At 36.8% G+C, this 2,361-nt stretch overlaps 1 protein-coding gene across 1 annotated transcript in view; it reads right to left on the bottom strand.

Annotated features, from left to right (window-relative positions):
- Positions 1-1,688: 1,688 nt before the first annotated feature.
- The window catches only part of LOC113810766 (uncharacterized), a 47,985-nt gene continuing 47,312 nt past the window's right edge, over positions 1,689-2,361 (bottom strand). The window contains exon 14 of the mRNA XM_070115161.1: positions 1,689-2,361. This exon is cut by the window's right edge and continues 166 nt beyond it. Within this exon, the coding sequence (XP_069971262.1) occupies positions 1,819-2,361 (543 nt within the window). The 3' untranslated portion in view covers positions 1,689-1,818.

Genomic DNA, 2,361 nt, shown 5'->3' with positions numbered 1-2,361 from the left:
TGTATGATGAAAACATAAAGAAAAGAAAATACTCATGTACGGCATATCATATTTATTTATTTGTATGAAAAAATCATTATCGTTCTTTGGACGTTAGCCAGATTTTAAAAAATATTCCGAAAAAAATGAAGGTTGGTCTCGTCTGACGTGAAATTTAATCTTTCAGAAAATCTCATTTTTTATTATCTGTAATCATTGCGTCACAATTGCCGATTTTCTAAGGTAACGTAAAAAAAAAAAAAAGAAAAAAATCAGTCGACATCGAAAATGGCTGCTACCACCTAAAAAATAGCGGTCGGGCCTTGAAATTTTCAGGGGAGAACCGGGGCTTAGGAACTCCTTGAAAATGCATTTAACTCGATTTCGGCAAGATGGGCGAAAATCGCCGAAAAAAGACCAGACGGTCCCCTTCAGAACTAGGTTCAAATGCTTTAGATATTTAAATGTCCTAGATATAATGCTAAGGATATTGAATCGTCTACACGATGGTTCAAATATAGTGTATTGGAACGTATGGGTAAATCTGCAGGAACTCTCCTACCTCTAAGCAGACCTTTTTCTGCTGCCCGCCAGCAGCAGGAGCTTCAAAATTCTGTCTGCAGCTTCTAACAGGCTCTACCTTCCCATCTCAGAATCTCTGAATATACACGAGCTGAAACCAGACCTAAACAATATTACACCTATTCACTCCTTTATGGCGCAATTCAATTGCCATAACGAGCACTACTCACAAGGTACAGCTCACTCTCATATACAGGTTTTGTATTTTTCACATTCAGACTGTCCGTTTATTTCCCATTTGTACCCATTATTGTTTATTTCATGAGCTATCCTTTTTGTTGTTTCTTGTTTATCTAATCATATGTTAAATGATTTCTAGTCTGATGTTGTAGATCTAAATCTTCGAAACGTTACAATATGTTCACCACAGCCCTGGTTCTGCTTTATATATATGTGTGTTTGATGTGTGTGTATTTGCGTGTACGTTTATATATATATATATATATATATATATATATATATATATATATATATATATATATATATATATATATATATGTGTGTGTGTGTGTGTGTGTGTGTGTGTGTGTGTGTGTGTGATTTATTTTTCTTTAATTCTTTATATATACATATACTGATGAATAAACGTTATTGTTATTAGTAGTATTCGTTTCATATATATAATTTTTACTGGTATTATTATGATTATTATTATTGTCAATATAATCATTATCACAAATTTCATATTTTTCCTTAATGTTCTTGTAGTTGTGATTATCACTATTACCATTCCATCATTAGTATGTTTTCTTTGTCTTTTTTTTCGTTTTCTTTTTATTTATTTCACTGTAACATCCCGTTACATTTTTTTTCACGATTCTTTTTAAATAATATCTTCATCATTAGGCCTTCTCACAACATCATCCTGATATTCAAAAAGTATTGGTTTCTCTTTCTATTGCATATAAACTTTTAAAATTAACTCCTGAGGATCAATTGGTCTAGGGATGTTTGGCGAGCATTGTGGGATACAGTGCATTATGGGAACCGCATGATCAGGCATTCAAAATAAGAAGAAAGTCTCCATTTAAGACATCCACTATTCTTTGATTAGTTGACATAAAACCAACTGCTGAAGAACAGAAAGGAGGAACAGACGTTGAATTAGTGTCATTAAAACAAAACAAAATAGTCAGTGTATTTATTCTTAAAATTACAAGATATATATATGAAAGGTATGGGCGTGCATATTAAACACGAATTACAGAACACCCACTATTAAGGTGTCATTTCATATTTGTGTACCAAAACCCTTTTTTAACGGTCCTCACTCTCCTGTTGAGACTTGTCCTCACTCTCCTGTTGAGACTTGTCCTCACTCTCCTGTTGAGACTTGTCCTCACTCTCCTGTTGAGACTTGTCCTCACTCTCCTGTTGAGACTTGTCCTCACTCTCCTGTTGAGACTCGTCCTCGCTCTCCTGCTGAGACTCGTCCTCGCTCTCCTGCTGAGACTCGTCCTCGCTCTCCTGCTCAGACTCGTCCTCGCTCTCCTGCTCAGACTCGTCCTCGCTCTCCTGCTCAGACTCGTCTCCGCTCTCCTGCTCAGACTCGTCCTCGCTCTCCTGCTCAGACTCGTCTTCGCTCTTCTGTTTTCGTGTCTTGTTCCTTTCTACTGTTCGAGAAGCTCTGTTCTGCCTTGTGGCTTCTCTCGGCCGTGACTCAACTCTTCTCTCACTTTTAGCTTCCTTTCGCAAGTGTCTGCTTCTCCTTCCAACTTCTGTTGAAGCCTCTTCCCTCCTTGCATTTGCTTGGAGAGACTCCTTTTTTTTAACCTGTTTTTCTTGAGAAGTTTTGAACCT

The sequence above is a fragment of the Penaeus vannamei genome, chromosome 37 (genome assembly GCF_042767895.1).
Source record: "Penaeus vannamei isolate JL-2024 chromosome 37, ASM4276789v1, whole genome shotgun sequence".
In the NCBI taxonomy this organism is placed as follows: domain Eukaryota; kingdom Metazoa; phylum Arthropoda; class Malacostraca; order Decapoda; family Penaeidae; genus Penaeus; species Penaeus vannamei.
The sequence above is the reverse complement of the archived record's forward strand: the minus strand, read 5'-3'. Positions and strand labels throughout refer to the sequence as shown.